Consider the following 24,732-nt stretch of genomic DNA (forward strand, 5'->3'; position numbering starts at 1 on the left):
TGACTCTCTCGTAATAATAGATGAGATTTTTTACATGTTTTTTGCTTTTGTGAATCATTACAGGGAATAAGATTGTCATCTCTCAATGCTAAATATATTTCAATTTCAGAAGCGGCATATTTGATGGAAAATGAACCACATAAGATCATTAGATTTTTAGATCTTAACCGTTTGAAGGTCAAACTATGAACAAAGTCGCTTATTGTTTTGAAATTTGGAATTTGAGGTCCTTTTACATGTCTATACATAGATCAACTTCGAAAATTTGAAGAAAAAATTTTTTTTCTTTGTTTTTCACGATGTTCAATAAATGGAACATTGGCACTTGGGGAAAGCTGAAAGCGAAAACTTGTATCGCCTATATTCTGACAGTTATTTATTTCTGGAGTAAAGTTATCACACAAAATTTTCAGTTTCCTACTATAAATTCAAATTACAAGTTTTTTGTAACACAAAAATGTGTGCAGAAAATTAAACATTTTTTTCTAATGTCTGTGATAAAAGAAGGAGCACGTCTTTGATGGTCTTATTTGCCACATTGGTAGCATTTATACAGTGTTTTTTTGGCAAACCGCACACCGTCCTTGCATCACGCATACAATATAATGGCATCAGATGACCTGACATCTTTTTTCAGTCGCAATGTGGATCTGGATGAATGGTTAACCCCTCCTTTGTTCATAGAAGGTTCATTGTCACGTCTCTTTGGAACTCCAAATGCAAATATGATTTGCTTCTCGCCACTCTGATTGAATTATCCAACATGCTATAATGGTCATATGGCAAATCTTTTTTTCATACACAGCTGTAGTTTTGACCAGGTTCTTGAAAGAATTTTTTTTTTTAATTCCATGCAATAGTTTTTTTTTCCGATTGCTCAAAACCTGGCGTTTTCTTGAAATTTTCACATGAATATTGCACTTACGTTTTGCTAATATTTTCTGTAATACATCTTTTGAAGAACACGCTTCGGGAGTTTATAACACCTCATCCTTGTTGCAAAATTGTCTATCATTCCTCATACATCAGTTGGTACTATTGTCACTAGATCATTTTCACCAATATCCTCTTCATCCGTGATGTTCTCAGGTTCATTAGTAGGTAATTGGCATATATCTACGTCCTTTAAATCAGAATCTGAAAGAGTTTCTAAATATCCTACAGCTTCTTCTAATGTGAGATATTTTTTTGACATGGTTACATACAGCTGAACATAACATGACTATCTACGATTGCATATCTTAGTTTGATTAGTCTGCAGTTCGCAAAAACATGCATTTTTAAGAATGCAAGAATAAAAAAGTACTCAATACAAACAATCACCCCAGAAAGCACATTCTTCTGTGTCATATTACCCAGAATTTGCCCCTATACAGATGTTGAATGATGAGAACACCCTGTGGTTTGAACGAGAAAATCAAAGCAGCGCACTGCTCGTAAGATATCCTTAGAATCCCATTCTTGTGAAAGGCTAATGTTCCATAAATGGAACATGCATTTTTGAACGCACGTAGCTTGTTCACGTGTAACAACACAAAGAAACTAATTGATTTACTTTGATATATTAAGAGGTAAAAACACACAAAATAATTTTCAATTTACTTTAGAATTGAAATTTTGCCAAATTTTAATCGAAAAGGGGAAAAATGTCCAAAAAATGTCAAATTTCGAAATTCTGTCAAAAAAGTTTATATTAACCTGAAGTTTCTGAATTTATTTTGAAAAATACTTTGATCTGTTCTCTATATATGATAAAGAACTGGGAATGCCAGCATTAAATTTTATCGATATATTTTTGCAAGTAAAAACATTGGCCTTTAAACAGTTAATGATGACAACTTTGAAACCTTGCTTTTTCTCTCACAAGCTGAGAATATCAGGGAACAAGCCATCTATAATTCTTTTTGTAAACAATTTAAATACTTCTGACTTTTCTAAATGATGACATATACAGGGGGATTATAAAAAAACTATCCCGACATATGGTCCCCTAACTATCATACCATTCACAGAAACTGAATGAAGTTTTGGCATAAGGTATTTTGAGGTATGCGCTCAAGAATGATATGGAAAACAACAGTGTCACTCTAACAGTTACGGTTGCAGTGAGAAAATTTCGAAAATATCAAATGGCAACACCAAATTTTTTGTATTGGAATGTGATCTCCATTGTGAAAAACCCTAAATAGCGTTCGAACGGCAACTGTAGCATGAAAATCACCGGCGGTAGATAGGCTAAAAGTGAGGACAACCAATAAGGACAGAGAAGCAGCATAAAATAAAGCATTTTATTGTGTTTCACAAATTTTCCACATGACCTTGTGGAGGACTAATCAGGCTGGGATCTCAGCCGAAGAAACGGTGTGACAAACGAAACGAATAATTAATGCTCTGGTGCACGGCAAAGTCCTTTTTACTTTTTCCTTGCCTAGCTCCAGGGATTTTCGTGCTACAGGTGCCAATCCAACACTATTTAGTGTTTTTCAGTATGGAGATTGCATTCCAATACAAAAAACTTGGTGTTGCCATTTGATATTTTCGAAATTTTCTCACTGTAACTGTTAGAGTGACACTGTTGTTTTCCATATCATTCTTGAGCGCATACCTCAAAATACCTTATGCCAAAATTTCATTCAGTTTCTGTGAATGGTATGATAGTTAGGTGCCCATATGTCGGGATAGTTTTTTTATAATCACCCCGTATATACATGTATTTTGTTTCATAATTTCTGTGTGTTTTTTAAAGTAATATTTGTTATATTATTGCATGTAACACTTTTTTTTATTTGGCATACAATCTGCCATTTTTACACAATATAGTTTTTCCTCTCTTCCCACGCCCTTTGCCACACTTGGTTTAATTATTCCTTTATCTCTATGTATTCACCTCTGTATTTTTTTTCGCCTTTGATGTTGCCTCAAAGCTATGTATTATTTGTAATGTAATTTTTTTTACAAATTCTGTGGCTCCGGCCTAAATGAATAAATAAATATATATTCTAAAGAGTTATAAAGTCATTTTTTGATAATTTTCTGTTTTTCTATAGATCAGAGAATGGAAAATTCGAAATCAACAAAACATTGAATCGAGTTCATCAACTCCAAGAAATAATGACTTCACAATATTTCCACCTCCATCAGTTAGTCAATTAAGCTCGGTTAGCACTGTGTCAGGAGCTATATTAGATGAAATTGTTTTTGAACCTCTACCTGAAATTCGTAGCAGAAATCTTCAGGCAGTTGCTCAAAATGTACGACCTGCTCGGTTTGCTGGCTGTGGTAGAAAAGTGTCTTTACAAGATTGGTTTGGTAAGTGTATTGTTGAAATTATCAATCTTATATAAAATCAAGTCAGAATAACAATATGTAGTAATTTTGAAAGTCAGAATAATATTGATAATGTGAATGCTTTACTAACTAACAAATGTTGCCGTGGGTATTTTTTTACATTATAAAAAAAAAACACTGCTAATATGTGTGCTACACAGAATTTTCAGAGTTTATGTCAGTGTGTCTACCAACATGGGGGTGAAAAAGGGGTCACCTGGTTGAGAGACCAGTTAGAATCAGTTGGGAAGGTAAAGAAAAAGAATGAAATTTAGAAAGAAGCTTTTCTCTTTTTTTGGGATGCCATAGATTTGTTTCAAAGAAAAAAAATTGTTCAACCCACATCCACCGTGGTTCATTTGATAATGTGTAAGATCATTATCTTGATAAGGAAAAGTCATTCAGGAAGTTTAAGAATGATAGAGTAATATCTTAGCATTTATTGATGAGGAAGAAAGCTATAATAAGCAATAGTAAATTTAGAAGTTGAATCTAGATTGGCATATAATATTGAAGCCGACTCAAAATTATTTTTCAAGTATGTCAATAGTGGATGCAAGGTTGCCGTTGACTTCCTTTCTATGAAAGTGTCTAGGTAGAGGGCAATAAAGACACGTGTAGGGCATTTAATAATTTTTTCACATCAATCTTTAACAATGACAGTGGCTTTCCAAGTAAAGATGAATCAGGGAGCAATAAGTAACTCTATGAAATTGAGAAATTGAAGCTATTCTTCAACTTCTTAAAAATATATCTTCTAGGAATGTTCCAGCACCAGATGTTCCCAGTATTTTTAACCTTTCACCTGCTCAAAAACATTCCAACTTTTGAGTTTTTGAGTCTTATTATTTTTTTAGTTAAGGAAATTAATTCAGTTTTAATTAGTTCAAAACATATTTGTTGAGGAATCATTATCTCTACAAATTTTCGTATGTAAGTTATAAGTCCGTAGTATAAGTCACATTTTTTAAATTAAAAATTTAATTTTTACTATATCATGTCAATTGCTCATAGATGATAAAGCAATTAAAAATTTAAAGAACATGCTAATCAACTGTTTGTGCCAGTTGCACAGCTCGACAGCTGAAGGTATTGTCCCACAGGATTCGAAAGTTTCCAATTACCATCGAGTGAGTTTGACTGAGAAATTCTGGAAATCATTATTAAATAATTACAGGTTAAGTGGATATAAAGGTAATTTTTTTTGTTTTAACTCATGTTTCATATATGAGCATGGGTATAGGTCGGGAAAGATCAGTATAACAAACTTATATGTTTTTATGATCATGTGACTAAGGTTTTAGGCACTGCAAAAATGTGAACATTGAATACCTGAATTTTTAAAAGGAATTTGATTATGTCCAAAGGGTATCATTGGTATCATTTGGCTCTTAAATCATTTACTTAGAATTAAGATTGAAAGCAGTTTGTTTGATTGGATAGATTTGTGGTTGCAAGATAGGCTACAGCGAATCATGGTGAATGGGAAATTTTTTGATTGGATGTGTATCAAAATTGGAATTCCTCTAAGGAGTGTCCTAAACCCTATATCTTTCTCACGCTTTATCGATAAACTACATCAAAGTATTGACGATATTGTTTGCAAATTCACATATGACATGAAACTGATATGGGTATAGTTGCAACCCTAGTGATAAAGAGTTACTTCAGACCCACTTTAATATGATCACAGTACAGCATGGACAGATGAAGCATGACTTTCAGCATTGATAAGTGCATAATTACTCACTTTGTTTTGAGTTAAATAGTGAAACCCTTCTTGGTGTTTCATCTGGAAAACTTATGGACTTGGGACTTTCCATGAATGAGTGGCCTAGATTTTCTGGATATTGTTCTAAAATGGACAAAAAGTGAACAGAATGCTTGGTTTCGTACTTAAAAAGATCTTTTTGCATTCTTTTAAAATGATCTTTCAGCTTTTCCATGACCTAGTTCTCTCCAGCCCAGAGTATGCCATCTGATTTTTTGAAGGTGGGGGGGGGGGGAAGACATGTCTTTTTTTTATAAAGACATAGACCTGGTTGTGAGGGTGCAGAGAAGAGGCACTGACCCTTGTATGCTAGGTTGCAGGTATGAAGAGAAACTAGAAAGAGCAGGAGAATATTCTCCTGAATGTAAAAATTGGAGAATAATCGAGAATATTCTCCTGAATGTAAAAATTGGAGAATAATCGAGAATATTAATTTTTCTTTTAAATAATTTAAATTTTTTTTATATTGTGATAAATATAAATCAGTTTTCATTGCCTGAAACATTTACAAAAAAACAATTTTTGGTATAATCACCCCCCCCCCCCAATGACAACTTTAGTTCGAGAATATTATGCAGGTCATGATGAGAGGTTTTAAAAGTTTGGTTATATATAAAGATTTTAGAAACCATTGAATTAAAACATTAAAAAATTATTTTAAAATTAGATAAATTTTCAGAAATAAGTTCACAACAAAAGAAATTGAATCAAAGTTGATTGATAAAGGAAGCAATTACTATACAATCACCTTCATTCTAAGATACAGAACTGTTGTTTTTTCAATGCACATACACTTAAATTCTGTATCACTCACATTTCTTTAAAAGCTGTGCGATTCAGCCCTGTTGGTTTAATTTTCTTGCTTTCAAACTTTAATATTGTGGTCTACAAACTTCAATATATCCATCTTCTTGATGGGAAGAGAGACAGACATTCTCCGGAGAGTATTCTCTCAAAGGACTATTATTAATTACTAGAGAATATTCTTATCAAAAATAATAATTATTATACAAAAATAATTATTATACAAAAATAATAATTATTATCAAGTTCTTTATAGAGATTATTTATTATAATACTGTTATTACATATATTCTTGATAATACTCTCAGGAAAGATTTCGGTAACTGAAGAATATTCTCTGGAAGGACTATTATTAATAACTTCAGAATAATTCTTATTTTCTATAAGAAGATTCCCAAGTAATTTATGAAAATAGTCTTTCCAGAGAATATTCTCAAGGATATTATATGTAACCATATTATAAATAAGAGCATATTCTTATAAGTTCTTCCCATTAAGACTTATAAGAATATTCTGAAGTTATTTATAATAGTAGTCCTAGCAGAGAATATTCTCGAATATTCTCCTCGAGAATATTTTGCCTGTTGTGGCGTTGTATTTGTTTATAATACATATATATATTCATTATATATATTCATTTATAAATGTAAATATGTTCACCAGTGTGTACATTTCACTTCGATAAACATGTTAGTATCTATGATGTGCAAATCTACCCATCTTTTGTGTGTGTGGGTTGATTTTTCCTTCATCATCACAATGTGCCACATTGGTTACGTACTTCAGAAGTATTCAAGATTTTCAATGGGATGGATATCATGAACCATGAGATATTGGTATGCTCTCAATCAAATGATAAGACAAGGGGTCACCAGTATTGGCTGGTTAGAAACAATTCAAGGTAGTTGTGTTGCAGGGAGTTTTTTTCCATCGAGTTAAATGCACGGTTTTGAAGCTTACGTTTTAACTGTTATAAATTCTCCCGCCCTACCACAATAGACATATTTAAGAAGGAATATAACATTCATGTGATAGAAGAACTCAAGAAACTATCCATATTTAGATGATGACAATCACATTTTTATGAATAGTGTACAATCCCTTAGATATTTCGTGAATCTTTTCACATTGTTTTTTTCCTTGCCAGATGAACACCAAGCAAACTTTCCTAGGAATCAATTGAATTATCTTCGAGAAGTAGGTTCTGCTTGGTATGGCCAAGCAGTGGAAGGAGAAGCATATAGTATTTTGCCAAATGAAGAAAAGACTCTTGTGACTGTGAAGATTTTGAGAGTTGATGCTGCACCAGCTGAATACATGCAGTTCTTAAATGAAGCCAGGCCATTCAGGTATAAGTTAAATTGTTGAATCAACTCCTTATGAATATTTTAGTCTCACTTCAATGTTGCTATGCAGGTGTGCCATCAGGGGCATCTGGAATATTTCAGACATGTGGGTGCTTGTCTTGAGCTTTATGTAAGATATTCAGATTTTCAAATTGATTCTCAGGGTGCTTGGTCCGATGCTACAAAATACTGTGGGCGCTAGAGCATCCACAGCACCGATGGCAATGTACGCCATTGTCATGATGGCTTTGCAACATGAAAACCAGGGTTTGGTCTCTTCAGCTTAGTTGAAACTAGGTCTTTTTGGTTTCAAACTTTTTTTTGTTGAAAATTCCATTTGAAATATATTCAGTTAAATAGCATGCCTTACTAAGAAGGATTTTATATTTAATTTTCTAATTTATATCACTACTGGTGAATTGACAAAATGCATTAAATATTTTTGATATTTTTCCTAGTTAAAAATCTCAATGCATTTAAATAAAAATTCAACTTTGTGCCTAAAATTTCAATTGCTCACATTTTTCTTAACAAATTCAATTGTGTTGACCTTGAAGTCCTTATTATGAATAGATACCTCATTAGAATACCTCAATATGAATATTTGGCCACGTACATGGGGTGTTTTTAGTGAAGGCTGATTGGTTATTAAAAATAAATAAATGAGAGAAACAAAACTATATCACTGGTTCCAAACACATTCATATTACCACAAATGTTCTACCCAGTTAAATTTTTTTCTATCCATTTCTGATGCTAGGAAAAACATTGTTTCAAATCCTCTTAGTGGTATTTCCTACTAGTTCAGCAAACAGTTCTAAATTTCACACTGCAAATTCGAAGTGTTTTACACTTATGGCACTTATTACTCTTGTGACATCTGATGTGAGGGTTGTTCCAAACTCTAGGAAATCTATAAATAATGCACCCCTCTCTTGGGCACAAAATACACCTATCAATGATCTTCATTTGAGAATGAATTAAAAATGAATATTTTCTTGAATTTTTTTGTGGGAGGATTAATTTTAGATGTTTTGTTAAAAATTAAATATTTGCCTAGTTCCATAACATTCTGTATAGGGTTTTATGTATTTATTAAGAGCTATTTTTCTCTCTCAAAATTTTAATAGCTAAATGGCTGTTATTCCAAAACACTTTTCATACCAGGCCCATCATCGGAGGGGGGGGGCTGGCTTTTGAAAATACACTAAAAATGGTATATATATATACAAATATATACATACATTGAGTACATGTTCTTTGCCCCCCCCCTGTCAAACCAGACACGACCCAGGCTCTGTTCCTTCTGGGATGTAAGCCTTTTACCCGTGTGGGTTGGTTCAAGTTGTTTGCTTCCCCCCTGGAAAAAGTTGAAATGACGACCCTGTTTCATACAAAGTACAGTTCAAAAGTTAAGGATGCAGTATTTTTTTACTTACAAGGAGAAAACTACATAGATAGCAACAGACATATACTTGACACGTGCACTACTTTCAGCAACAAAATGGTTCTGGCAGGATTGTAATGTTGTGTTGCTATAAGAAAAGTGTTTGTAAAAAGTGAGATGTATAAAAGGCAACTAAGACACTAAAGCTCCTGTACTTCACAAAAGTTTATGCTATATTTGATAGTCCATTATTTTTATCAATCATCGCAATGCACATTTTTTTTAGTGAAAAGAAAGAGCGGAGGGGGGAGATCAACCCTCCCCTCTGATCTGTCTTTGTGGTTGTTGGTTTGATATCATCTATAATGTTTCCTTCAACATTAGTGGTTGACATAGAAAAAATATTTCTCTTGATAAAAAGATGACTTAAATGGGGGAAAAATCAATTTTTTCAAGTCTAGTTGTGATGGAAACTCAAAAGGGTTGCAGTTGGATTTCTCTCAAACATAAAGTAGCAAGGTGATACTCATCTATTTTATTATCACCATAAACTTATGTACTTCTTTCTGATTCTTGCTTTTCATGTTTGTTAATGTGTTAATAGAGTAGGAGACTCTCACAGTCTACTCGATCATGCTATGAAATTGAAATGTAATGAGCAGAGATTAATATAATTTCTAGCATTGATTAATTACACTGTTTTCAAGTTGCGAATCAGTCACTTAAAAAATGTTGAGAAGAGTATTTTAAATTTTTTTTAAAAAACTCTGTTTAGAAAGGGAAAATAAAAGAAACATTCTGACTGTATGACACTTTTTCTGGTTCGTTATGCCATGGTTACAATGGTTAGAAAATATTCAAATGTTTCACCCACAACAGTACTAGTTGTTGTGATCACAAATCAAATATCAGTGTAAAGAAAAATTAGTTTTCTTCAATTTGTTTTACTTTAGAACAACTAATGCTTTTCACTCCAAAAAATATTGTTTTCAGGCTAATCAATAATATATATATATTTTTTTATCAGTTATTTTTTACTAATCTTTTGTAAAATAAAGAATAATGATATCAAATGATATTGGACCAGTGTTTTTTCTTTCTGCAGGGACCTTCGAAACCCTTTCTTATTGCGACTAATTGGACAGTGCTTGGAAGTGCACCCTTTTCTACTGATTATGGAACATTGTGAAATGGTATTTTCAATAGGTTTTGGTGAATGTAAATTTTTTGTGTGATTATTTTTGTTAATATGAGAGAACTTCAGTATTTTGAAATGCTTCTTTTTTTTTTTTCTCTTGGAAATTGATAATACTTGGAATTATTGAACATAGAACATACAAATTAAAATGATCTTGAAGGAGATTAAAATTATGATGATCTTGCGGATCAATATTCTCTTTGGCCGAATGTAACGTCACTGTAAGAATGCCCATCACAGCCCATGTTAAACCATCCTTTGAAACTGCCAAGTTCAGGGAACAACTGAGTTAGACCTTGCACTTCAGATATCCCCATAGTCACACCGGTGGCGTAGCCAGGTTTTGGTCAGTGGGGGGAGCAAAATTCAGGAAAGCACCATTTTTTGTTCCTGCTTTAGGCACAAACTTAAAATTATGCATTAGTAGAGAGAACTTGAAACACTTATCAATTTAAAAAATCAAATTAAATTTATTTTGTTTTCAGTTTGTTATTTTTCAAGTTAAATTAATTACTTTTAAATTGATTAATTTAATTTTTTAATTAATTTAAAAAAATGTAAATTATATTTTACGTTTTGTGTATTTTACAAATTTAAACACCAAAAACAACTGGGAAATTGTCCTAAAAGGTGGTTAGAAAAAAATTTAGATTAAAATTTAAAAAATGATAGAGGAGAAAATAAAATAAAAATAAAAATTATATATATTCTCTCTCTGTAAAATTGTTCCAAGATATGAAAGTACAGAAAAATCTTCATGCATCTATTTAATCGCTTTCATGTTACACTCTTATCATAAGCACATATCACATGCACACTACTACTACTCAATCATACATGTGCTTCTCTTATAGAATAGATATTTCTCTTATAGAATTTCTTATTGGTGCATGCTGGAAAGTTCTTTCTTAAATTATGCATGACCATAACATATCTATGATGTCATAGTTGTGCGTGGTTTGTGTTTGAGAAGTTTTGTTGTCTGTTTTCCATATTAGAAGTAAAACTGGCAGAAAGATGCCTGAAGTTTCGTGTTATGCAAATACCACGGTGAAAGCCTGCCTGCTCTCTGCGGGGAAACTTGTCAAAAGAAAGATTTGCTAGCATTTGTACCTCGAAAATGGGGAAAAAAAAACCACTCACTCCAGTCAACCACCACTCTGCCGCTATTAGGGTTCAAACTGGGATCATCGCAAAATGAATCCATCATGATGCCCACACGATCACACGGTGAATATCTCATACTACTGGATTGCAGACGTACAAGAATAGGGTACCATGAATCCAAAAAGTTTGGGAACCGCTTCTTCAAACAATTTGGTGTGTACTGGAAATTGTTGTATGTGTCCATAATGTATTTAAGTATGTCTGAGGTGTGTTTGAAATGCCACTGCTCATCTTCCAAATTGAAGTGAAAGTGGCAGGTGTACGAATCGATAGAAATAATTTTTATGTTTGATGATCTACTGGCTTCCTTTGGAGAAATTGTTTAACGGGGAGTTCTCTGTTTGAAGTTGAAAAACTTAAGCAGGCATTGTGCACTGTATATTTATTTCTAGTGAAATAAATTCATGGGGTGGGTTTTATAACAAATCAGAGAAGATTGAAAATATATCGAGTGATAAATGGTTCAGACTAATACAGGGGTTCTTAAACATTTTCCATCCGTGGTGCCCCCTTACCCTAATCAATGCTTATCTGCGTCTCCCCAGAGCAGTTTAACAAAGAATCTCTTTGATAAACCTTCGGGTTGCTCCGCAGTGCCCCCGGCAAAGGTTGGTGGTGCACAGTTTGAGAACCCTTGGACTACAGAGTTCTTGGTTTTTTCCCTTGTTGTGTGTGTGTGTGTGTGTTTGACCGGAGGGCCTTCGAGTAAGTATTGGCAAACCGCATGATACTGAAGTCCATATCAGTAAGCATCGTAAGCCCTCGGATAAATGCTAATTGATAAACTCGAGATAATCTTTCAAGAGTAGACTCAATATTTTGCAAGCACTTTTTGTTTTTCCTGAAATAGTATACGTATGTATCTTCAGTTACTTTTAAATTTCCTAAGTAATGCAATGGTTGTAGCACTAGCTGCACGCCATCTGATCTCTTATTGGATAGAGTTTACAATGAAATATATATACAAACTGCACCAATGAAAATTCTTTCCACTTTTCTTTAGCATTATCTCCCTTTCCCCTTTCAAACTACTTTGACCAGTTTCACCAATACCTCCAAGTCCGACTGGACTGGATAATGGATGTTTTCCCTCCTGGATGTATCATTTCACCATTTCTTTCTGCTGCTTAGCTAGACAAGTTGTATGTATAAACTGTTCAAGTTCTAAAATTTTACTTTGAGAGAAGTGTAAGTTTTGGTGGTAAAATTTAGTCCGCAATGCCAAGGACCGAAGGCTCTGGGAGAAAACAGTCCATTGAATAGACTGTGGTGAATAAAACTGATAACTAATGGCAAGTGACTTGTAAGTTTTACAATACCATAGTTAGTGAAAAGTGGAAAGAATCAGTGCTCATGTGCATAAATGAGAGAAATCAAAAGCTCATTCCCTGTTTTCATGTTCATCAAACACTGATGATAATGAATCTTCATGCAGTGAAGAGACATCTACTTCATTGAAAAGAAAGCAACCCCTTGAAGATGATGTTTCTACATGCGGAAGTTCGAATACTATTGTGGATGCTGGAACATAAAAACCCAAACACCAAAGTTCAATAGGACAATTTATTGTTAAAACAAGTGACTGCCAGAGGTTAGTTCTTAATAGAAAAGTATCCAAATTTTTTTTATGCTACTAATATACCTTTTAATATAGCTGATAGCGATGCATTTAGAGAAATGGTTAATGCTTTGCATCCGTGTTATATCCCTCCAAATAGGAAGAAATTAACTGGATCATTATTATAGATGACGCAGATAAAACTGTTGGTATGCTAATGGCAGAGGAATTAAAAAATTCAACTATCACTCTATGTGTTGGATAATTGGTCAAATGCAAATGCTGACTCCATCATCGCAGTGAGTATCCACACTGGCAAGTGCACCCATTTAATAGATGCTGTAGAATGTGACTCACACAAGAAAACAGCAGAATTCTGTGTAGAAATAGCTGAAAGGACTATGGATACCATCAAGCAAGAGTATAATGAAAGTGTTTTTTTGCTAACTTGCAAGTGCAGTTATCGAGTATTGGTAAAGCCCTAATAATATTGATAACATTTCTAAATAATATTTCTGATTAAATATACTTAGACATTTTGTTAATTGAATGAGCGAAATAATAATAGACCTAAAACGTTACTCCTATATCAGTGCAAATATTATCATTCTTCGTGATATTGCTAGAAGGAATAGAAATAGGTGGCTAAATAAACAAGTCATTTACCGATGGTCTCAAGTATCTTCTCAGAGTCCAGAATGGTGATGGGACCAGACGACGAGTTTCGGAAGAATGTGATGGGACCAGACGACAAGTTTCGGAAGAATGTGATGGTGCCCCGAGTATCTCAGGTTGCAGGCCCTCGGGCCACTTTCAGGTTCTCGAATGCCACTGTTCAACGTAGATGGCCAAGGACCCTGGTTGTGGGCGCGGGCCCTTGGGATATCTCCTGCTTCTCGAATGCCACTGCCCAATGTCGACAAACAAGGACCCTGGTTGCGGGCCCTTGGGATATCTTCAGCTTCTCGAATGATTCTTAAGGTACCAGCTGTGCGACGACTAACTGTTAAGGATATTTGTGGAATTACTTTTTATATGGGAGCCCTTACACACACAGTTAACTTCTGTCCGGAGGTGCCGAGTCATACTCTCAACCTCTTGCGCGACATCCTCCTTCTACAGATCCTGATTTTGAAAGTTGTTCCGCTCATCCGCTGTGGAAATTCATCATGAATCTCTGATACATCATTTAACTAATAATTTTGTTTATAACTAAAAAAAAACCATTTACGAGAGTACACCAACGAATCCCTGGGGGCTCACTTCTCAGTGTGCTACATTTTTAGAACGTCTTCTCCTTCAAGCCACAAACCAACTGCCTCGACAAAGGGGGACGCTCGCCCTTCGAGAGAGCAAAAAAAGCAAAAAATGTGACTTTCTACATCACAAAGGTCAGGGTCGTGTCACGTCCGCCGAGAGAAGAATTTCCAGGAGCATTACAAAAATGCAAGCCAAAGCATATCAGGGAATGTTTGCGAGGGAGAAGAGGATATTGTATTAGGTTGAAGCTATTAGAGCAAAGAATAGCTGCATGTCCACCTATGCCTGGCTCGAACATCTCCAAAAATGCAGATGTACAAAATGGCAGAAAATCAAATAAATATAACAAAATGAAAAAAATTATCCATCAAATTTCAATGCAACACCTTGTAAATATGACTGATCCTGCTTTGAGAGGAAAAAGATTAACTAAGAGACAAGAAGCTTCTGCTGAACAATGGATCGAAAAACTGAATATAGAATTTGTTATTGCACTACACATTGTGGCGTGCGAAAGGGGAGGGAGGGTGAGTTTGGGGTTCTAAACCCCCCTCAAGCCAAGATGATAGTGTTATTTTGCAGGAAAAAACAAACTCCCCCTTAAGAAAGAAAAAATTGAAAACCCCCCTTGAGAAAAATCTGTGTACGCCTATGGCACTATATATGTTTCAAATAGAAGAGACAGATTTCTATTCAGGAACAATGTTTTCACAAAACGTGATAGTCAGTTGAAGCAAAAAAATGGTGGAAAATCATGCATTGTGAGGCAGAAAAAAAATAAGATTTTAAATACAGACTTTTGTAAATTTTTGGAAGACCTGCATTCAATTACATCCACATCTGCATCAATTGAGCATATTTTTTCTACTTTTGGATTAGTATGGTCAAAACTGAGAAACAAACTTGGATGTGAAAAAGCAAAGAAATTAGTGAAGGTGTAGAAATCACTCAAATCAAAAGGTGTTATTGAAAAGGATTGGTAATTGTGTGTTAAGAAAATAAACATTTTCATGAATGCTTTCTTTCTTGTAAAAAAGACATTTAAAATATAATGGGAAGAAATATAATTTAAATAGCTTGAATGCATAGATTTATTTGTGTTTTTCTTAAGATAGAGTCATGACCCCCCATATCCTGGAGCCAGGACCTCTTGGCAGAAGAATCTTTGGTGGGAACCCCTCTGTAATGAATTTATAGTGTAAAAAAAAAAAAAAAATCAGGAATAACAAGATTTGTCCCATGCTGGAGCCCTACAAGCCCCATCCTTGTGGGGCCACAGATAGAGTATGACAATGCAATAACATCATTAGAAAGCATACTGTTTGCAAGTAAGTGAAGTTTTAAGGTGTAATTTTTTAATGGGGTTTTTCTAACCCCTATAATCTAAATAGCATTGAATGCACAGATTTATTTATACATTTCTTTTGAGAATAGTATGACAATGTAATAACATCATTATAAAGTATACTGTTTGCGAGTAAGTGCAGTTTTAAGATATAGTTTTCGTTGGATTTTTCAAAGGTTTTTTCGGGTTTTTTTACCTGGGTTTGGGTTGGGCAAAATCAGACCAACCCTGATTATTAGTGCAAGGGCAGAGGTGAACATTCACCCCACTTTATTCACTATACACATACACACCCTTGGTGATTGCACCCCTCCTTGAGGAGCTTGTGACTTAATATTTATTTCAAACTGCAAAATGAATAAATATATATTTTATTTGAAGTATTTAACTAGTTATATTTTATTCCCAAGTATTTTACCACAGTTTTCGGTTATCTGTGATTCTCTTTCCCACCATTACCTAGAATTATTAAGGTTCTACTGTATTCTTTCTAGGATTTGAAGACATGTTTAATCCAACAGAGAAGATCTCCAGAAGCCATTTTGAAAAATGGTGTTATGTTACGAATGGCTTGTAATGTTGCATCTGCTGTTCAGTATATGCATGAACATGGCTTCATCCACTCGTGAGTGTAATATATATATATATATTTTTTGAATTCTAGAAAGAATTTAGAATTTAGTTAGGTAGAGAAATAAAATCTTTTGCTTAAAGCCAAGTTAGTAAGAACCAACAATGAAGACTGATAGGAAAATCTATGAATCTGATTTTGACACAGAATGGGTGTTTTCGTGAGAGGATATATGATATAACCACTATCATGCTGACTCAGAGATCACTGCAGTGAGTGATCTATAAGGGCATGTATTTTTTGGTAAACACTAGGAGTTAAGATTTAGTAACCAACCCAAGTGACAAAAAGTTGGTTGGATTCATGTTTTTTTTGTACTATTTTCATTTTTCCACGGTTGTTCTTATTGTAATTTAGATATAAAACATTTGTGGAAACTAGGAGATTAAAAAATTTGGAGAATGAAATAATTTTTCTTGTTTTTTTGTGCAAATTAAATGTTATAGAAGTAAGCAGTATATAATGAATATTTAGGCATATGAATAACCTTAGTGTGAGGGAAAAAAGGTTTTATTCAAGGTTCTAGCCATTTTGAAATTATTTTGAAGGCAATTGTATCTTAAGATGGATTCTCAGATTTTTTTTTTCGTGTTTCTGAAGAGGGTGCACAAAATAATGATGATGATGTCAGCTCATACATATACATATTAGATCATTCACCTCTTATCATTGATACTTTAGAAAGGGAGTTGAAAACAAGTATTGTTTTTCATCATGAATAAAATCAGTAATTGTTGGGTCTCCATTCATTTAGGACTCTTCTCTGGTGACCCTGTGTAAGAAAATTGTCTTAACATTATCTTTTTATTTTTTCTCCTTTGCTATATTTTTATGATTAAAAAATATAGTATAACATACTATATATATATAGTATACTCTGTACTATAGAAAAAGGGTAGCTGGGAGATGGAGAAATAACAGAAAACTGTTCTCTCATCATTTTTCCCTCATTTCCTATGTGTAAATGATACCAGTTTTTGAGATTTATCTGTGTGAGTTCAGCTGCACATCATCCAAATTTGTTGTCCTTTGTACATAAAGAGTTTAAAGCAATCAGTAGATGCAAAAATAGATTTACATTTTTTGGAATGGTTAAGCCTCTTAGGAAATTGTGTAGATTTCAATAAAATAAAAGAAATGTTGATGTAAAGATGACCCTGGAGGATTTTGAAAAGCAAGGCTAATCAAGAATGGTGAGAGGCTGAATATAAGTTGACACTTAAGGTACTGTAATAGAGACTGAGGAAGACCACACACACTCAGCAATTTAAAATAAAGTGGGTGGATTTATTTTGTATGGATTCTAGCTTATTGATATTAGTGCATACCTGCCAACTGTTACGATTTTATCAAAGTATAAAACAAAGACTACACTTATTATCACTGTACACTCATTGAATCTAAAGACTACACTCATTATCGAAGCATAAAAAATATCAAAGTATAAATCAACTGTATGATTTTAGCAAGTTAATACGATTATACACTTTCGCTTCTAAAAATACAATTTTTAACGAATCACTAATATTGACATTTTCCTGCCAATGTCACAAACTGGTTGGCATTGGAAATTATCGATGGCTCGTTGGTCAACATCATTCCAACCTAGCCAAAAATTCCTGCACTCCCCACGGTGAGAAAGAGTGGAACACAGCTGGGAGTTTTCGTGGCTATTTTACTGGTGCGGCTTATGTGCCGAAACACTGTCTCAAGCTGCCTCTGTATTAGACAGTATACTTAGTGATGTCCCAATTCTTTAGCATTCATTTGATGGAGGAATATTTTTCCAAAATTTTGCATGCCATCCTAATCCTTTATGGTTTCATGAATTATGTAACACATTTTATTTTTTAAATTCAGGTCGAATTTTCTAAATGAACTTGTGCCAAAAATTGCATTTATAATTCACTTATTTTTGATAGATTTACAATAATAAATTGTTATTTTCTCGATATTTGAGTAATGTCAACATTTTACCAGGTGTGAAATGTAAAGTTAGTTTTTATTGTTGAGTTATTCAGGGGCAGGAGTTTTCAAGATTTTCAGAAATTTTCAACAAAAAATAATGCTTTTGATTCCAGTATGATATTAATTATTTCAATATATGAAGTTCTATTAATATTAATCATTCAGGTGACTAGAATGTTAAATTTTGAGTTATAAATATGGGATGATTTTCAGCACTTTAGCATCCATCTAATGAATTTTTATTTTTTTGATGTTTTCATGTGATCAGGGGAATGTGAGTGAAACCATGTTTCATTTTAGATAAAGCAGTAGCACAAAAATGGCAAAAGATAGACATAAGCAAATAAATTTTTTACTGATCTGTTGTTTTCCTGAGAATGTGTGTGTGTGTGTTTTTAAAGTAAACCATATTGTTTTTTCTCATGCAGAAATTAATTTTTCTGATCATAATTATATAACTTCCCAATCAATTTTTAGTATGGGGTACTACCCACCTTCTTTCCCCCCTGTAAATTTGAAAATAGGACGTGTTATGTTTTTTTATGGATAGAGTAGGATTTTTTTTCTTCTGAGGTTGGCAGGTCTGTTAGTGAACTTCTTAGGGTTCTAAAGTTTGCATGAATAGAAAAGAACAGGAAGAGTACATGTTTGGAAGCAAACATTTTATGGAAGGTATGCATTCTGACTGCACATGCAGCAACAGCTGATTTTTTAAGTTGCAGTAAGTGGCAATTCCTTTCATGGTCTGAGTTGTGCCAATGTATACAGCCCTACAGGATATAATGTTACACATTCCAAGAAGGTTCCCTAGTTAGAGTTATTCAGAAGTCACCAATGAATAAGGCAAATACATGAAACATACAAAACTTCTAATGCATTTTGACACACAATGGGTGTTGTTTTCAGAGGGAAAAATATATTTAACCACTAATCATGTTGACTGAGGATCCCACTTGGGTTGGATACCAAATCTTAACTCTCAATTGCTCAATGAGAGAAAAGTATGTTCACTTCAAACGTTGTGGTTAGAATGAAGCTGAAAACCTGTGTGTAAGACTTTGGACGCTTGTGAAATGAAGTTACCTGATTGGTCTATTCGAATTTTCTTAGAATTCCTGCTCAAAATGAATTTAAGAGACAAGGCATTGCGATCGGTGGTGTTGATTTATTGTCGTTTGCTAATATATTTTTGAAGACTCGAATATAAGTGCCTTTGTAGAAATCTAAATTAGCTGTGAACCTTACTTTGTGAAAAAGGGTAGCTCTATTTTGCAAGAATCCAATCAGGACTCTGCATTAGTTTTACATGCAGGATCTCAGCTTCATTCTGACCATGATGTGTGAAGTGAACAGACATACTTTTTTCAGCTGAGCAACCGAGAGTCAAGATTTGGTATTCAACCGAAGTGGGATCCTGAGTCAGTGTGATTAGTGGTTAAATATATTTTTTCATCTGAAGACTACACTCACTGTGTGTCAAAATGCATTAGGAGTTTTTGTATTTGCCTTATCCGTTGTTGACTTCTTGATATTCTTGGGCAAAGTTGATCTACTGTTCTATGGTTAGAGTTATTAAGTTAAGCAAAAATTAAAGTTTAATATGCTGAAGTCCATCAAGAGTAACAAGTCCCTAACTGTATAGCAATACTTCAGGCAGCAATGTCTTGTAGGTGATATGATGAATTGGAAAAATCTAGTCAGCCAACCCTTCAAAGACTTAAAGCATTTGAGGCCAGAAGGAATTTTTACTACAATCCCAATATAAAATCATGGTGAGCCCAAAAAATTCAAACCTTAAAAATAAAGAGGACAGCACATGTAGTTATATACGTTGAATATTTGGATCACTGGTGGCACCTTATCTAATTTTAGTATAAAAACTAAATTATGTGTATGATAACAATTTTACCTGATGTGCGACGTTATATATAAAAAAATCAGCAGTCATGGTTATCTTGCCATTGGGTCACAGTCAAGACTTTTTAGAGTTTGAATGACTTAGTTTCTCAGAGGAATATTTACAAAATTCATTTGCAGTTTGGTAGTAGTCAAGATTGTTCATATTTTGATGTGAATGTCACAGTAGCTTGCATGCTATACAATAACCAGTGTTGGGAGGCAATAATATGTTACAAAGGAATTCTTTATACACTGCATACAGAATTCCAATGATTGGAATGAAACAGCAGAGGAGATAACTTGGTTGCCATTGAATATGTCTGTCATATATATAAACAAAATGCTTAGTTTAATTCCACCAAAACCCCAGCTCTAAAGCCAGAAAACTTGTAATGCACAAAAAAGTTCTTGGGTTTTCTTTCAGTAGCAACGCACACAAGGCCAAACATGTTAGAGGTTATTTATAAACATGAACATATTTTGCTTACGATTGCCAATTTTTTGTATTTCTGAGCAAATGTTGGCCATAATAATAATAATAATATTGTTTTTGTACATAAGAAAATGTCTCTGAACTATGTATGTAAAGAAATTTTATTAAGTTCATTTCTTCAATTTGTAGAGCAGATCAGTAGTGAAATTTTACATATTTTAAATTTTAAACTGAATTTTGATAATTGCTTTCTATAAGTTTATTGGACTTTTACAATAGTACAGTAGACTCTCGATAATCTTGCCATACGCTAGTCGGACCCGTCCAATAATCTGGCATTTTTAAGCGGTTTTTCTTTGAGCACAGAATGTAACAATCGGTTAGAGCTTGCTCAATTGGGATTCTATTTTTAACTACCTTAGGAATGCATTACTAGACAGATTTATTAGAAGTCGAGAGTTTGGGTATTGAAGTTAGTGAGCTGTTCTAAGATCATCGGCATGTAGATGCAATACGAAGGTTGTAACACTGTTTGGTATGGGTAGGCATATTGTCACTGGGCCACGATCGCCAGACCACAATTTCCACACCATCACTAGACCAGGATTGCCTCATCATCATTGAATCACGATTGCCAGATCATCGCTAGACCACGATCAGAACATCGTCGTTGGATCACAATCTTATCTTTGCAACAAGCTAAGAAATTATTTTAGTTCATTTTTACAACATTTGGATGATGTGCCATAGCATAAACTATGAAGTATAAAACATATTGGATTAACTTTTTGGCAAATGGCCAAACGTATGAACGGATTGAGTGAATGCGAGCAAGTAGCTTCATCCACAAATGGTATATATGCTCACATGAGATGATCGGAGATGTGATCCAAGTCGTTTAAATAGTTTCATGAGATTACAACATTTGAAGAATATTATTTCAGTATGGCAACAATGCGATCAGCACCAATCACTGACATGCGACCACTGCCACTGACATGCGACCACTGCCACTGACATGCGACCACTGCCACTGACATGCGACCACTGCCACTGATTGTCGACAAAGGAGAACAAAAAGGTATATAAAAAAGTATTCATTTGAACAAATAATGACGATTTCGGACTCTTTCCACCGGGGGTCTATGGATACGTTACAAGAAGAGAAAAACATGTCACTGCATGTCTGTGTGCAGAGGTTTATATTATTTGAATGGGCTTTTTCAATTAACTTCCAGTATAATTCTGCGATTTTGATAATATGGCACACTCTGGTCTGATATGTGCCGGATTAGCGAGAGTCTATTGTATGTTCTAAGTATCAAACTACGCATTATACCCTCTTTTATAATAACTCTCTTTTTAGAGATATTGCGGCTCATAGCTGTGTTGTCACAAAAGATTTTGTTGTGAAAGTTGGTGATTATGGTACATCACTTCATATTCATAAAGTATGTTGAAAGTGTTTTAAAATAATTTTTTCTTCCTTGAAGGAGAATTGTAATTATTTGGTTATGTGTGAGAATGATGTAAAAATTGATCAATTTGCATCAATTTTATTGATGCAAATTGGGGATTTAATTTTATTTCAATAAATAAAATTTATTGAAAATTTTAAATACTTTAATCACATCCCCCAATGCCTGAGTTATGTAAATTGTGCATTAATTATGTTAAATTATGTATGACAAGAAAGAGAGAGAGAAAGAGAAAAACAAATTTACTTTCAATTAAGAAATTTCATATCTTGAGTATTTTTATTGAAAATGTAATTTTTTCAACACAATTTTTTCTAAGTCTTCAAGAGTTTGTTATCATGGGACTTCAATATATTAATAAATCATCAGTTTTAGAAAAGGAGGGAGGTTAAGTTTTAACTAAGGTAATGGGTTGATCTATATTTCTTTGAAATGTGTGGTTTGTTTACTAGGTATATGTTCTGTACATTTTGTTTTGTGAATTTTGTATTTCTTATGAATGACTTTTTTTTACTTGCTTTATTCAGTTAATTTTCCTGATTTTGTAATTATTTATTAAAAAAATGGGATGAGAAACAAATGATCATTAAAGTTTATTTTTCAGAGTGACTATTACTGCTTGGGTGATATAGCATTTCCTCTAAGGTGGTGTGCTCCAGAAACTCTGCATTGCACAGAAAGTATTGTGGAATCAAAAGATATCACAAGGGAAGCTAATATATGGTAAGTGAAAGTTATGTAGTTATATTTACAATTCGTAGCAGTATGGCCTAAAGTTTAGTTTTGAATTTGAGATCTCAAGTGGAGAAATTATGTAAGCTGGTTGCATGAACTTCAACCTGGACAACTACAGTTGAACTTGTTTAATTCAAAGTCACTGAAAAAAATTCAGGGTCACTGAAAAAAGTTAAAAATTATCCATTTAGTCTACCCTGGATCCATAGAATCACTATGAATTGCAACTTAATCATCAATATTCACATAGGATAACAATTATCAATTATTATAATTTATTGAGAAGATACCAACGAATAAGGCAAATACACAAAAAATAATAAAAGTTCCAATGCATTTCAACACCAATGGGTGCCGTCTTCAGAGCAAAATTTAACCACTAGTCTCGCTGACAGAGTTTCCCACTTGGGTTGAATACCAAATCTTAACGCTCGGTTGCTCAGCGGAAGAAGTACGTCTGTCCAGTTCAAACGTAGTGGTCAGAGTGAAGCTGTGAGCCTGCGGGAGATACTAATGCAGCGTCCTGATTGGACATTTTCTTGTAATTTTCTTGTAATTCCTGTTCGAAATGAATTTAAGCCATGGTGTTGCGATCGGGGGTGCAGATTTATTATTGTTCACTAGTATATTTTTGAAGGCCCGAATATATGTGCCTTCGTAGAAATCTAGATCAACTGTGGACTTGACTTTGTGAAAAACTCTCGCTTCTTGAAATTTGAATTTATGGCCTTCTTGCCAACAGTGAGCGGCGATGATCGATTTTTCACATTCCTGATTCTTAACACAGCGAGCGTGTTCATTTAATCTTGCTTTTATTTGTCTCCTTGTCTGTCCTATATAACCGAGAGAGCAATCACCACATGGAATGCAATAAATGCCCCATTGTTTATTCTGCGGTATAGCATCTTTAGGGGGCATGAAACCAAAGTTTAGTGGGCACATCTATGGTTGTTAGATTAAACTTTTTAAGAATCGGTTTGATCTTCAGTGAGAGTATTGGATCATAGGGTATGACTACACTTTCTTTGAGTGGTCTCTCTGTAATATTTTCTAGAGTGGTTCCTCGTGCCGGTTTCAAGAATTTTCTACTTAATTCATCAACGATCTTGGTGTTGAACCCCCTGTTTATCGCAATTGCTCTGATGGTTTCAAGTTCATGGTCTAATGTGTTCCGATCTGAACAGATGTTAAATGCTCTCGCTACATAGGTGCGAAAAGCCGAAAGTTTTTGTTGCATGGGATGGCAAGATCTGAAATGAGGTGGTAATGAGACCGCGAAATGCTTAAGATAGACCGAGGTTTGGAACTGTGATTTCTGTTTCGTTACTAATACGTCCAAGAAAGAGAGTTCATTATTAGTTTCAAATTCGGCTGTCAACTGAACATGAGGGTCTATGTCATTCATAACGAGTAACAATTGTTCCAAGTCATCTTTAGAGCCGTCCCACAGCACAAAAGTATCGTCCACATATTTTCGATAAAATGAGAAGGGCACAACGTTCAATAGCTTACTCTCAAAGTCGTCCATATATATATATCACACAAAACATTGACACTACGTCGAAAGACACCATGTTGAGCTTTTTGGGTTGAATTGTACGTATTATTTGAGCAAATAGATGAATTTCTAGATGAATTCATCTAGCTTTGCTCAAATAATATGTACAATTGAACCCAAACAGCTCAACATGGTGTCTTTCAACGTAATGAAAGACACCATGTTGAGCTGTGAATTTCTAGATGAATTCATCTAGCTTTGCTCAAATAATACGTACAATTTAACCCAAACAGCTCAACATGGTGTCTTTCGACGTAGTGTCAATGTTTACTAACATTCCCATAGGTGGTAGTATCAGTTGTCCAGAAAGACGACTTAAAACCCACAATTTTTCACAGCCTGAAGCAGAAGAAATTTGCAATCTCACCTTCACATGTATCTCACAAACAGCCTTCAGTTTCGCTGACAAGTTTTACACCCACACAGATGATCTGGTAATGAGCAATCCCATCTCGCCGATTTTCTGTGATATATATATGGACGACTTTGAGAGTAAGCTATTGAACGTTGTGCCCTTCTCATTTTATTGAAAATACGTGGACGATACTTTTGTGCTTTGGGACGGCTCTAAAGATGACTTGGAACAATTGTTACTCGTTATGAATGACATAGACCCTCCTGTTCAGTTCACAGCCGAATTTGAAACTAATAATGAACTCTCTTTCTTGGACGTAGTAGTAACGAAACAGAAATCACAGCTCCAAACCTCGGTCTATTGTAAGCCTTTCGCGGTCTCATTACCACCTCATTTCAGATCTTGCCATCCCATGCAACAAAAACTTTCGGCTTTTCGCACCTATGTAGCGAGAGCATTTAACATCTGTTCAGATCGGAACACATTAGACCATGAACTTGAAACCATCAGAG

The 24,732-nt window shown here is 34.2% G+C and overlaps 1 protein-coding gene across 1 annotated transcript in view; it reads left to right on the forward strand.

The window, feature by feature from the left end:
• LOC149067616 (uncharacterized) overlaps nt 1–24,732 on the forward strand; it is a 52,092-nt gene that overhangs the window by 15,434 nt on the left and 11,926 nt on the right. The window contains exons 3-8 of the mRNA XM_089252477.1: nt 3,048–3,309; nt 7,050–7,251; nt 9,741–9,828; nt 15,658–15,788; nt 21,461–21,545; nt 22,177–22,295. Coding sequence (XP_089108603.1) covers nt 3,048–3,309; nt 7,050–7,251; nt 9,741–9,828; nt 15,658–15,788; nt 21,461–21,545; nt 22,177–22,295 — 887 coding nt within the window. The remainder of the gene's footprint in view (nt 1–3,047; nt 3,310–7,049; nt 7,252–9,740; nt 9,829–15,657; nt 15,789–21,460; nt 21,546–22,176; nt 22,296–24,732) is intronic.

This window comes from Pholcus phalangioides, unplaced genomic scaffold, assembly GCF_987345545.1.
Source record: "Pholcus phalangioides strain wild (caught in Gottingen) unplaced genomic scaffold, Ppha-v1.0 ptg000029l_1, whole genome shotgun sequence".
Lineage (NCBI taxonomy): Eukaryota > Metazoa > Arthropoda > Arachnida > Araneae > Pholcidae > Pholcus > Pholcus phalangioides.